The sequence below is a fragment of the Aedes aegypti genome, chromosome 2 (genome assembly GCF_002204515.2).
Source record: "Aedes aegypti strain LVP_AGWG chromosome 2, AaegL5.0 Primary Assembly, whole genome shotgun sequence".
NCBI lineage: Eukaryota > Metazoa > Arthropoda > Insecta > Diptera > Culicidae > Aedes > Aedes aegypti.
This window is the reverse complement of record NC_035108.1, coordinates 193,181,935-193,194,550: the sequence shown is the minus strand read 5'-3', so window position 1 is coordinate 193,194,550 and position 12,616 is coordinate 193,181,935. Positions and strand designations below refer to the sequence as shown.

General features: G+C 37.3%; 1 protein-coding gene across 1 annotated transcript in view; it reads right to left on the bottom strand.

Annotated features, from left to right (window-relative positions):
* LOC5573016 (four and a half LIM domains protein 2) overlaps positions 1-12,616 on the bottom strand; it is a 245,164-nt gene that overhangs the window by 227,754 nt on the left and 4,794 nt on the right. Inside the window, exons 2-4 of the mRNA XM_021843544.1 lie at positions 11,763-11,934; positions 494-695; positions 183-427 (exon numbers count right to left, since the gene is read on the bottom strand). Coding sequence (XP_021699236.1) covers positions 183-427; positions 494-695; positions 11,763-11,934 — 619 coding nt within the window. The remainder of the gene's footprint in view (positions 1-182; positions 428-493; positions 696-11,762; positions 11,935-12,616) is intronic.

Here is a 12,616-nt window from a genome sequence, read left to right as displayed (position 1 = left end):
ATCTGGATCAGTTTTATGAAATCAAAACTGCAAGATGGGAGCACAAGCTATGTTTGAACCAACAGATTATAAAATTCGAATTATTACCTCCATATGCAACCTTATTATGAATGTAGGTATTTAATTTTAATACCATGTCGAGGTATTCATTTGTCATATTTTTCTGCTCGAGTGGCACTTACCTCATCACATGCATTGCACCGGGGCTTCAGCAGTTCGGCGTAATGTCGCTCGCAGTAGATTTGATCGTCGTGGACGCAATACGTCAGGTCGACTAGCAGCTCATCACAGGTGGTGCACTTGAAGCATCTGGGGTGCCACAGAATTTGGTCCCGGAACTTTGGCGCCGTCACAGCCATCTCTCCCTGGTTCAGCATATCGCCGCAACCGGCACATTGCGCCTTGGCTGGGGTGTCTTTCACATAGCCTAAAATACAGAAAGATACTGACATTAAGAACAGAGCTCTCTTCATTGCATATCCAGACAGCATACCTATATCCAAGGCGATTTCGTTACGGGCCGCAACGAAATCTTCGTAGGAACTTCGGTTCGTCTCCTCGACGTGTTTGCAAAACGCTAGGGCTAGGTCTTGCTTTGGCAGTTGGTAGACCAGTTGTTTGTCTCGGAATCGTTCGCCCTGGGTGCCAATCTTTGGGACCTTTTCCGATGGGATCACATCGAAGTACCGTTGAATCTGTGAATTAAAGGAAAAATAAGTATTAAGTTACAGTCTAAGTGGGTCAAGATGTCTAAGTCTAAGTCTAAGTTCCACTAGAAATATAAAACTTTTAAGCTATATACAGTGGGATTCCGTTTTTGGCATGCTCCGTTTTTGGCATGCTCCATTTTTGGCACCCCCCGATTTTGGCAATAAAGTGGATCCGTTTTTGGCAACATTTTTAAAAACCATTAGAGTTTTGAATTTTTTGTAAATGTTATTGTGTCTGTTGCTTTGATCATTTGAATTGCGAGTCAACTACAAACCGACTGCATTGCAGAGCTCCATTTTCGTCGATTTTCCCCCAAATCCTTGCCCAAATCCCACTAACTACTAACGGCTCTCGTACGCGCCTATTAACATCGGGATGGTCATTGTTCATGCATTCGCATGAAACAGTTTCATGAGGCAATTAATCTCCACCAGTATCTCAATTAGAAAACAACCTCTTTTCTTGAGCATTCATGCTGAGTGACCAGCCCACTTAAGTCTGCCAGTGGGGAAACACTGAATGTAAACACTTTCCTTTAGATTTGGTTGATAAAGCACCGCAGTAAAAGAAACAAATAAAGCAAAATAATTGTTCGGGAATTTCATAAAGTAAATTGTATTATTTTAGTGTCAAAATATAATCCATGAAAAGTGTGCATATTTTACTATATCGTATTTTTTTTTTTTAAGAATTCTACTGTCCCGTTTGATACCGCCACCATGAAAAAATATGCAGACGCAGTCCAAACTACACTTTTTTTCTCAAAAATATAATTGAAGCGTGCAATAAATACGATAGAGAGTGTTCAAATTTCTAGACTGTGGTATAAGTGTGTATAATATTTTTTCTACGTTCCATATTTATTGGAGATTCTGTAAGACGCTAGATTTGTCAAGAGACGATTGAACATTCCTAAAAAAAAATAATCAAGGATACGGGTCTGATAAAATAATTATTAGGTTCAGGGAGCTTTCAATTTTCAACGGATTCTTGAGAATGACTGCATATTATTGTGAGAATGTATAATTAGTTATTAAGGTTTATGTACAAAATATAGTGATTCCACAGACAAACAGACGTAACGGCTAGAACAATTAAAAATTTAAAACATAGTCACGTGAACATTTACGCCCAATGCTAAAAATACTTCATTTGGTCAACCGTGAACTAGGTGGCAGTAGTGAGCAAATGTCAAACTCTAACAAAAGTGATGTGAGCGCCACGAGTGGCTCATCGGCCAACTACCATATATTAGAATTGGGCGATATTCTGCTGTGCGATGAAAATAATTAGAGTGTTGCGTCTGTTTGTCTGTGGTGATTATTAATAAACTCTTAGGATCTCTAGGGCATCATGTGAATTCATAGCGGGTAATGTGGATTTCTAGTGGTATTTTGAGTATTTGTGAAGAAAGATTGGGGATATTGAAAAGATTCACAGAGGAATTTGGGAAGCGCTGGCAGATTTTCATTGGAGATTTAGGAATTTTCAGCAATATCGCAGCAAAATCCTAAGCGAGATACTAAGAATTGAAATAGCAAGATGCTTCCAGAGCCCTTGCATGTTTCTACAGATTCCTTATCAGGCTCTTGAAGTTTCATAGCAGAATCCTGCAAATTTTCGCTGATTTCATAAGGTATGTTATCAAGCTTTGTTTTGTAAATACGTCTTTATTACTGTTTTTTTTGTATTCATGCACTGTTCTAAGGAAATGTCAGGTTCATAAATAAAGGACACTTAAGCGATTATTAATTTCACATGACCCACAAATACAAATAGTGTACATAAAGCTTCTAAAAAAAGCATTTAAGAACTTTAAGCGTTAAAAAGAATGTAGAACGTTTGTCACAATAACCATTACGGAGCAATATATTCATAGCATAGTCCAACCCTACGAAAATCTGCTTCGAAATGTAATGTTCCGAAGTTTTGATGCCATATGGTTCCGTAAGGATGATGTAATAATACTCAAATGATGTTTTCAAAACCAATAATAAAAAAATAAAATTAAAAAAATGGGTTCCGATTTTGGCACGGTTCCGTTTTTGGCAACTGAAATTTTCAACTTTGTTGCCAAAAACGGAATCCCACTGTAGATACTTTGCTCAATGAATTTCGCGTTTAAATGGGCCAAACCCTCCAGAGACCATACTATTGGAGAAAGTTCTTGGCTAGTTGTTGAAAAACTAATTGAACAGCCAATGCAGAGATCCTTAGGAAAATCAAGGAAAAACCTTAAGGTAAGATTACAAAAATATCCTCCCAGAAATGTGTAAAAATTTATACGACATACCCTTAAACAAAAAAAAAAAAAAATAGAAGAATATTTGAAAATTATTGCAGGACTCTCTGGATCAATAATAGAAAGAATGCTTATTATTGGAGTTCTTATTGGAATCCCTACAGAAATTCAACAAATTTCTAAAATAAATCTTTCCACTGATATAATTAGCAGACATATTTGGAGAAATCCCATCAAAAGCTCTTGGAGGAAATCCAGAGATGCAATTAGAGGAAACTTATAGGTATTTCCAAAAGAAATCCATGGAAAACTTTCAGCAGAATCACTAGGAGCATTTCTGAAGGAATCCTGAATGAATCATCGAAAGATTCCGAATAGAAGTATCTGAAAAGGATTATACCCCATTTGACATAAAGTCGTTAAGCATAAGATCTTTTGGCATAATGGTCGTTTGGCATAATGGATTTAAAAAAATGATCCGATTGAAATTCACCATATTACTGTGTACTTCTACTTCTTGGAAAGCTTATATCGGGTTGTTTCATTTCTAATATTGAGGCAATGGGAACGATATTCGGTTGCGGCATTACAAAAAGGTATATTTTTTCCGTAAGCAACATATTTTCATGTCACCGAAACGTCCGGACAATCTGGCAATTTGATTGTGCGTTATTTCTCGCCGAAAACAAATCGATGATTCACTGACACATCAAGCTGCAGTGATTGAGCCATTGATACCATCAGAAAAAAGTAAAGAACAGTCCATGTTTGAAAAAAGGTAAATTTTATAATTTAAAGGTTATAATACTGGCCTAAGCATAAGCATAAATTACCGTACAATTCATAGTTGCTACTCCATGGTTGATCAAAACAATCAAAATTGCACAAGGAACCAACAGACGGAGCTTGGGAAAAGCTTACCATCCTAATAACTACACAGTACACTTTTGAGAGTAGAGTAAGGTGGGGCAAAAGTTCGACCTTAGTGGTATAATCAAAGTTTCCAGGAAAATAATAGCAGATGAAACAAAACAAATGCCATACAGCGAACCTTCAACATATTGGCTATAACTTTGCTCAACAAACTTGTGTCAAAATATTTACCCATTTTTAGTTATAACAGTTTCAAAATTGATTGTCCTAAACGAACTTTTGCCCCACCGGTGGGGCAAAAGTTCGAATCTAGTGTGGGGCAAAAGTTCGTTGGCTGAAACACAAAATATCAATACTTTTATGCCAGGCATACTTTATACCAGCCGTAAACTTATGTTTGCCGATAAATACACACTAAATTTTCATCAAAAAATGCCCAAAACAGGGTTAATTGTAATACACCCAAAAAATAGCATTTTTCGCAAAACTAAGTGAAAATGTAAAATTTTTATGACATTTTTCGCACGATCAGGCAAATTTCGCTTAATTTGAAAATAATATGTAGATTTCAGGAAATTTGAAAAATTTTCCGTAGGTTTATACATGGGTCGAACTTTTGCCCCGCAGATTCGAACTTTTGCCCCGCTATGGACCAAAAATTGATTCCAACTATTTATGGAAAAACTAATACACGTCAAAACATCCTAATGATAGGCCTAGAAACGCCCTTACATAAAATATTGAAAAATATTTTATCTTCATTTGGTTCCATGCATCGAAAGTTTGACCAAATATTACAATATTTGCGTCGAAAAACAACAAATAGCCATAACTTTTCCAAATCTCAATCGATTTTTATGATATTTGGAGTGAAAGTCTCTTACTTGAGTAGCATTCGAACCACCATGACATTTCTAAGTTTTGATTTGATTTGAGCTAGAAATCTTGAAAAGAAACTCTTGCCCCACTCGAACTTTTGCCCCACTTTACTCTAAACAAAAAATTGTGAAGTCAATAATGGCGCCGGCATACGGTCATCAAGGAAGGGAAGAAATGTTAGTGTGACGTCCGTTGTTACTAGAGACCGAGATCCCCTCTGCATCTCCACGGTTCTCACGGGAACGATTTGGTGTTAGTGGGAAGGGATATAGAGCCACATGTTAAGGATTCACCTTGGTGCGCCACATGCAACCTCATTTCAAATACATCAAATTTCTTAGTCTAATGTAAACCACATGTATGTTTACACCTCTGGTGACGAATCTTTCAAAGATTTTTACACATACAAAAACAAGCAAAAGAAATGCGAATGTTTTATTTATTATGGAAATCATGAGTCAATGTTAATGCCAATACATACAGTGACGAATCATTTAAAGTGTTTCTGATAAATTGATTGACAAAAATAAGAATTTTTAAAATAATTAATAAATAATTTGAAAAATCAATTTTAAAATGTCGCCACACAATTTTAATGATAATAACATGGAACGAACTCACTAATTGATGGGCAGAAACTGGATAGTGTGAACCTTGTCGTGCAAAATGAACAGCCAACGCGCAAACCGGGCAAATTCCACTTCCTGAAATCATACTAAGCAAAACAACGAATGTTTCCATCGGAGTAGCCATAACGCATTGCAAAATGGTTCTCTTCGTTCATGTCTTCATCTTGTCACTGTTTCTTCTGCGTAAATTTGTAAATTCCTGCTAAATCACTAGGCAAAACTTTTTCAGTTTTTTGATTAGGGAAAAAACGTGACACGTAGCAAAAACAGAAGCGCACCCCACCACGGCTTGCTGCGATCCCTATAATATTGGGTGGTAGGTCATTTGGCATGAAGTCGTTTGGTATAAGGCGTCTGGCATAATGAGAATAAAAACAAGGATTTCTTATGATGGCATGCGTTTTTACGTTTCTAATAACGTTTCTAATAAAAAATGGCTTATTCATAGTCAATTGATAGAAAAATACACTTTATTCAACAATCATACGCTATAGGGCACGGTAAATGGCGTACCATTGGTACCTCGCGTACCTGCAAGAATAAAATAAACACATCAGCACAGGAACGTCAATGAGAGAATACGGACCGGAACAATCGGCAAAGACCACAGCGACGAAAATGGACTAACGATTGGAAACTCGGTACGTGGAACTGCAAATCTCTCAACTTTATTAGAAGTACTCGTATACTCTCCGATGTATTGAAGGCCCGCGGTTTCGGACAAAAAGCGCCGCCTGGAAGAGGTGGAATGCCAACCTAGGAAATAACTACTGAATACCAAATTTAGGTATTCCATACCAGATAATTTCCAATACTTACAACCTGAATGAGGTATGAATAAGCCTTACATAAGAGGTAAAATACCTTAAATAATACCTTCTGCATATTCTGCAAATACCAAGCTGATACCTAGATCAGGTATTGTAATACCTAAATAATACATGATGGAATTTCATATAAAAATGTATTTTTTTTTTTTTCAATAATAGTTCAATACCTCCAGCTGTCCTCAATACCTGTCGAATACCAAAATGAAGTATTTTTAATTGTTTTAAACATTTTTTTCAGATACCATTATGATACCAAAATGAGGTATTAACAACTGAACATTATCTAATTATGGTATGATAGCAAAACATGATATGCATAAGTTATTCCGAGTTATTCTTTCCTCATCGGGAAGAGATGGAGCTGCTGTACCGTTCTCAAGAAACGCGGAAGTTCTATCAGAAGCTCAACACATCCCGCAAAGGCTTCGTGCCGCGAGCTGAAATGGGCCGGGATAAGTATGGAGGCATCTTGACGGACGGACGTGAGGTGATCGAAAGGAAGCAGCACTACGATGAACACCTGAATGGCGCAGAGAACACAGGCACAGAAGGTCAGGACAGCGAAGGCGACGGCTACATCAGCACAGCGGACAGTGGAAACCAACCAGCTCCCACGATGGAGGAAGTTAAGGATGCCATTCAACAGCTCAATAACAACAAAGCCGCTGGCAAGGATGGTATCGGAGCCGAACTCATCAAGATGGGCCCGGACAGGTTGGCCGCTTGTCTGCATCAGCTGATAGTCAGAATCTGGAAAACGGAACAGCTACCGGAGGAGTGGAAGCAAGGCGTTATATGCCATATCTACAAAAAGGGCCACAAACTGGAGTGTGAAAATTATCGTGCAATCACTATCCTAAACGCCGCCTACAAAGTGCTATTCCAGATTCTCTACCGTCGTCTATCACCTATAGCAAACGAGTTCTCATGCAGGTTTCATCGACAAAGTTATCAAGCAGGTTTCATCGACGGCCACTCGACAACGGACCAGATCTTTTCCGTGCGGCAAATCCTCCAGAAATGCAGTGAGTACCAGGTCCCTACGCACCATTTGTTCATCGATTTCAAGGCGGCATACGATAGTACCGACCGCGTAGAGCTATGGAAAATCATGGGCGAGAACAGAAACTGCAGTCAAGAAAGATTCACCTCCGCACCAAATGCACGATGTACAAAACGCTCATAAGACCGGTAGTCCTCTATGGACATGAGACTTGGACTATGCTCGAGGAGGACTTGCAAGCTCTTGGGGTTCTCGAACGCCGAGTGCTAAGTACGATCTTCGGCGGAGGACGGCGTGTGGCTGCGAAGGATGAACCACGAGCTCGCTCAACTCTACGGCGAACCCAATATCGTGAAAGTAGCTAAAGCTGGAAGGATACGATGGGCAGGGCATGTGGCAAGAATGCCGGACAACAACCCTGTAAAGATGGTGTTCGCTACGAATCCGGTTGGAACAAGAAGGCGTGCTAGGTGGATTGACCAGGTGCACCAGGACCTGGAGAGCGTGGGTCACAGTCGAGGATGGAGAGAAGCGGCCATGAACCGAGTGAATTGGCGAAATATTGTTGGCTGGATTTTATCAAGATAATTGATGTAAAGTCAAATAAGTAAGTAAGTGCGCTCTAGAATAAATTAAACTATATTAGCAAAGTAATTGCCAATAGTATTTTATTATTTATTCAGACCCTTCATTCAAATAGTAGTTATTTTTTTGAGTTGCGCCTCTGAAATATTTTTTTGCATTGGAGATTTCGATATATTAGGCACACATTCACCCTTCTTTCAAACATTGGATTGTCTCTCGAAATATGATGTAATCATAATTATAGGAATAAAAACTGGTGCTTTAAGATTTAAATTTATTTCACCTGCTATACATAGGCTGTTCTTTGGTGCTACATTTTTAAAATAGATATTGTTTTGTTTCCAACTGACTGAGCTGCAATCGATAACACTGTATAACAATGATTTGCTCAAGTTATCTCAAGTTATTACTACAGTTACTCCGATTATTCTAACTGTTATTTTTGATGTCCTTTCGTTCCATTATACTGCAATAATTTTTGGCGTCCAATCTTCTAATGTTTTATTCATAAAATTTGCCTACTTTTAATTATAGGCTGTTCTTAATATTGATACTGTTATAAAATAATATTTCGTAAAGCAAATGTTATAAATTTTAATATTTTGTTTTTTATCAATTCTTGCAAACCGTGCTGTTAGATTGGAACCTGCTAATATTCCGTTAAAGCCTTAAACATTTTAAACATTTTTTCTGCAATAATAGATCTTTGGATTAGAGCTTCCAATATTTTGCATACAAATGTTTTCGTCTTTTACAAAGTAATTTTCATCAAGTGTTACGTCCCAACTGGGACAGAGCTTGATTCGCTGCGGAATTTCTATGAGCGTTCTCTTAATTATTAACTATGAACTTTTGTTGCCAATTTAATATTTTCAAATATGTTTATCACAACAAGCTCAAAGATATTCTATGTTCTGGTATGTAGAGAAAATTATCATTCCTAAAAAATCTTCCACCAGACCCATCACGACTTTTGTTTAGTTATGCTCTCTAACGTCGCAACAATTTTTGACATCCATAGCTTGGCAGATTTCTGAACGAACACCACGCTTGTTGAGTACCTACCATAAAAAATTGCTATGGGCTCGTTGGTGTTGATTTCGGTCATTATGCCAAACGATCATTATGTCAAATGACTTCATGCCAAACGGACTTATGCCAAGCGAGGTACAGTCATAATATTGAGTGCCAATAATCATTGCCACATAATTAGAGCTAACGCAAAATAACAGCCCACGTTTTCAATAAGGAACCAAACGGGAATATTTCCAATGCCCTACAACCTCTGGAAAGAACCCTAGATGGACGTATGAAGTAATCCCTTGATGAATTGTTGGAGCAATTCTTAGATAAATAGTGACACAAATTCCTGAATAAATTACAGCATACATTTCTGGAGAAAAAAAAACTAAAGGATTTGATTTAGGTTTTGGTAAAATCCCAACAGTAGTTTTTGATTCAAGTCCTGGAAAAGTTTTAGGAATAGTTACTGGTTTGTTTTCTTTAGGGACTGTTGGAAGAATTTAAGGAAAAAAAACCTGTATTGAGAAGGATCTCTGAGAAAGATTGGCTGGAATATCAGCAAATCTTCCAAATATCCTGGAAAAAATCCTACATGGAACTCCTAACAAAATGCCCAATGAAATTATTGTATCTGTGGTGCCATTCAAGAAGAAATCACTACTAGAATCCCTTTAATCCCTCTAATACCCTGGATACCTTGGAATTTGTTTTCTGGACATACCTATTGGAATTCTTGAAGTAATTCATAAACGAATACTTCAACAGTTTAACGGAGAAATTCTTGGAAGAAAACACAAGGAGAACCACCTAGAGGAATCCTTTAGGAAACCCATAAAGTCTTTCTTATGGAATCCCGATACAAATTCTTAGAGGAATCATTGATGAAATTACTAGATGAACTGGTCGGCGTTAAGTCAGAGGGGACCAAGTGCAAAACTTGGGAAAATTGGATTATTTTTCCATAATATGCAAAATTACCTTACCTTCATACCACTTTGATCAGATTTGATGAATGCTGTAAACTGCGAGAGATATGTAACAAATTTACTTTAGATGATCAATAAAAATCGTTAAAAGTATGCAGTCATAGTGAAGGAGTTTAAAAAAACAGAGATGCGAAGTACACAGAGGTATTCATGGAAAAATCATCGATGGAGCTATTTTTCAAGGAATTGTTGCTGGAATTGCTGGGAGTGTTCATGAAAGAATACGTGTATCTATTTAAGGACGAATCTCTGTAGAAGCTACAGTATGGCCCATAAAAAATTATTGGAACTTTAATTTACCATGCACAAGCATTATTTACATTGTTTTTATGAGTGAATAAGATTTGAAGGTTTTTTTTCTCTTAAAATCAGGAAAAGCGTTTGATCGTCACATACTCTGATGATTGACTTTCCAGCTTAGTTAGAAAATCACACTTGATTGTTGAAAATATTAGTTTGTTTGATATCAGAGGTTGGAAGACGTCATAGAGAACATGTTTGTCATGGTCACAATAAAATATTTTGCTAGGGTCATAGTGTCGAGAACATTTGCGTCTTAGCGGCTTGATGAACCTTTATTTTTGTTAAAGTTTAATAAAAAAAAATATAGAGGTCCATAAAAGTTTTAGGAGGAAGAAGTTAATTTCTTTAGTTTTAGATTACTTAGTTAGACTAATACTAGCTCATTTATTTTAAAATATGTTTATGTATCCAGTGCTCCAGGTGTAAATCCATTCTATTATTTCAATTGTGTGAATGTTCGAGACAAGGCCTGTGAATAATCACCCAATTGTTGACATATTATAAGATTGAATTACAAAGATATTGAACTCATCGGCTGCATGATAAAATTTAAAGGTATGCTTCCGGTTCCTCTCCAGTAAGTAGGAAGTATAAATCATGACCAAAGCATAAAACAGAGTCTTAAGAATTATCTAAAATATCACAGCATATATTTAAAATATTAATACCAAATTGTAATGAGGTGTTCCTTGAAGTTTTCAACCGCTACCGCCAAAAAAATAAGATCTCGGGAGCTAGTAGGTATTTTTAAATAAATTAGCATAGCATAGCATAGACTGACTGTGATTGATCGGAACTGGTAAGAATTGCACTTCGATCCAAATGAATAAGGGATGGGAGTTTCCGCTTACACTCGAAGTGCAATTTTAGCAGGTCCCATATTATTGAAAAGTAGGTATTATTAAATAAATTAATGGAAAAAGCTTGGAACTAAGACTTTTTTTTAAATTCAAACTTTAAGAGTCTTATAAAAAACCTCACTTTTAGGTGGATGAATACTAATTCAAAATCTCGCAATCATGTTCATAATATGAACTGTTATTGTAAAGCTATAGAAAACTTGCATGGAAGATGATTTTCTGAATTCGTTCTTGTTGCGAATCAATTCTACAATCACACCTCCATGAGTCGACATCTGAAGGTTTTTTTTTCTCTTCTTGCGAAGTAATAGTAGATTATTAGGCCTAATGTCATCCTTTAGAAGAAGCGAGAATGGGCCAATTTGCATACGTTTCTATTCAAAGAATAATAAATGAGTTTCAATTATTTCCTTAGAAATTGCAAATGCATTGCCAATGAACTAACTCTCATATTTCGAAGAACTTTTAAGGTCACATTACAAAAGTTATTCAAATATCAATCAGAACTTACGCACTTCACTTCGGTACCTACATATTTCACAAAGTATTTCTTTTCTATACTGTGAATTAAGCCAGTTTAATGAGCATGCGCACACTTAGATTAGATTACTTTGGTCGGTAAAACTTTACATGGTTTTAAAAAAATATATTGCCATGTTCAATTAAATGGATTTTTTTTGGTAAATAACATTTAAAACATTCTAAAATTCTATTCTTAAAATTTTCGAAGATTTTATTTATTTTAAACCATTTTTAGTATACCGCACGATTTGAGAGTGTATACATACATAGCCTCATAGGACAAAATGTATTTAATAGATTTAAATCGTCCACTTACCTTTGCCGATGTGAGTATTCCCGGCGGAACCCAGGTGTACCCCATCTGCCTCGGATCCACCCGGCTGGTATTGGAGTCATGTTTGAAACCTAACCGCTCCCGCACCGAAGTCAGCTGTTCGTGATAGACGGCATGCGTTTCCCGCGGACATTTACACTCCTGGCAGGTTTTTCTGTTGCAAAAAAGAAGAGACGAAAGAGAGAAATACTCCGAGTTATTATAACAGTTGAGTCAGCTAGCCACCGTTAGGGGGTAGCACTGTTGATTGAAGGAAGAGTGAAAACGTGATTCGATGGGGACGCATGGTTGATTACTGAACGACTGTTGAAATGCTCTCTCTCCCGATTTTCATGAATGAAGAATACCGAGAAAAACACCATTCAATCTCTTGCTTCGGTTTGTTTATTCAGAATCGGCAGCCGGCATGGATGCAGTTCATTAGCACTCGGATTCACGGCAGGAGAGTTCGGTACCTACCTTCGCACACCACACAGATCATTATCGTCGTCAGTGTACCGTTCTCTCCCCCTCTTCCGGATCCTTCCATTTGGTTATTCTCTTGCCGAGCAAAATTGCGCTCACGGTGATCGTAAAATTTAATTGAATTAGCTCATAACTGTCGAGGGTGGCAATTTGTAGAGCGGAAACAAGCAGCTCGGAGTCGAAAACGGAAGAAAACAAAACCCGCGTAAACGGCTTGTTGTCACCTAGCAAATGCGGACCAAGTGATGCGAATGGTTGCACACTGGTCCAGAATCTGAAAAACATGCATTTTTTAGTTTCTGATGTCTAAACAAGATTTTAAAAGGGAGGTGTCTTCTAAAGAGGTGAAGGGTATTCCATACCTAAGCTTG